Below are 1,056 nucleotides of genomic sequence, written 5' to 3'. Positions count from 1 at the left end.
GGTAGCGTCAGCCTCTTGCAGCCTGCCCCGGGGCAGCCCATGCAGGAGCATCGCTTGGACGGCAACGTCTTCATCCGCTTGCCCGACAAGCCCCTCAAGCCGGGCGAGGTGCTGAGCATCCTCCTCTACCTGATGTCCAACTCCACGGTGGAGCACTTCACGCTCAGGTAAGGGCGTGGGGCTGGCCCCACACTGGGTTTTGAGGGGGTGGTTGTTTCGGCAGCCGTGGGGGGGAGAGAGAGGATGGGAAGGGCACATTGCATTAATGGGGCTGATAGGGCTTTGGAGAGGCGAGGGAAGCCAGAGGAGCAGCTGGCAGGGGGTTTTGTGATGTTCTGGGGCTTTGCATCTCCTGGACTGCTGCCTTTACCCTCCCAGTGCTCCCAGTTGTGGTGGGATTAGTGCCCTGACAGCAGCTGTGGGTTTATTCACATTGGAGGACGAGGTGCGGTATGGCCATGGGGCTGCTATGGGGTGAACGGGGGCTCTGCCTGTCCCCCAAACCCTGCCCATGCACCCACCTTCTAGTGCCGAGCACCCCAATACATGGAGGCACATGGAGGGACCCCCCCTTGCTGCATGTCCCTAAGGATGTGGGGTTAAGCCCTGGCCACATCACTCCAAAGGACATTTACAAGTGTCCCTGTGGCCACTGGGCCAGCAGCGAGCCCCTGGCATGGGGACACGGCAATGCAGGCTCTCCGGTCCTTCATCCCAGGGATGCCCAGCCCCATGGGGGTGTTACTGTCCTGGGGGTCATCTCTGAGGCTGGGAGGGCAAATCCTGCCAGAGGGGTGATGGTGGGGACAAAATCCCATCAAAAAGAGAGGCTGGAGTGGGCTCAGCCGCACGGCTGTTGCTGCCAGCCTGGATGATGTTTCTGTTAGCCAGGAGAGATTTTGGGCAACAAAATCCTCCTGTGCCCCTGACAGGGTACCCAGGGGGGTCCCGGGGCATTGGGGGGTGAGGGTCCGGCCCTGACCATCCCTCTGTGCAGGGTGAAGGCCAAGAAAGGCGTGAACCTGCTGAGCACCAAGTCAAGGAGCGGGCAGTGGC

General features: G+C 61.4%; 1 protein-coding gene across 1 annotated transcript in view; it reads left to right on the top strand.

Annotated features, from left to right (window-relative positions):
• Window positions 1-3: 3 nt before the first annotated feature.
• The window catches only part of LOC104538690 (transmembrane protein 132E-like), a gene marked incomplete at its 5' end in the record, with an annotated part of 9,311 nt that continues 8,258 nt past the window's right edge, over window positions 4-1,056 (top strand). Inside the window, 2 exon segments of the mRNA XM_010181980.1 lie at window positions 4-167; window positions 998-1,056. The exon segment at window positions 998-1,056 is cut by the window's right edge and continues 106 nt beyond it. Of these exon segments, the coding sequence (XP_010180282.1) occupies window positions 4-167; window positions 998-1,056 (223 nt within the window).

The sequence above is a fragment of the Mesitornis unicolor genome, unplaced genomic scaffold, assembly GCF_000695765.1.
Source record: "Mesitornis unicolor isolate BGI_N332 unplaced genomic scaffold, ASM69576v1 scaffold30093, whole genome shotgun sequence".
Lineage (NCBI taxonomy): Eukaryota > Metazoa > Chordata > Aves > Mesitornithiformes > Mesitornithidae > Mesitornis > Mesitornis unicolor.
The sequence above is the reverse complement of the archived record's forward strand: the minus strand, read 5'-3'. Positions and strand labels throughout refer to the sequence as shown.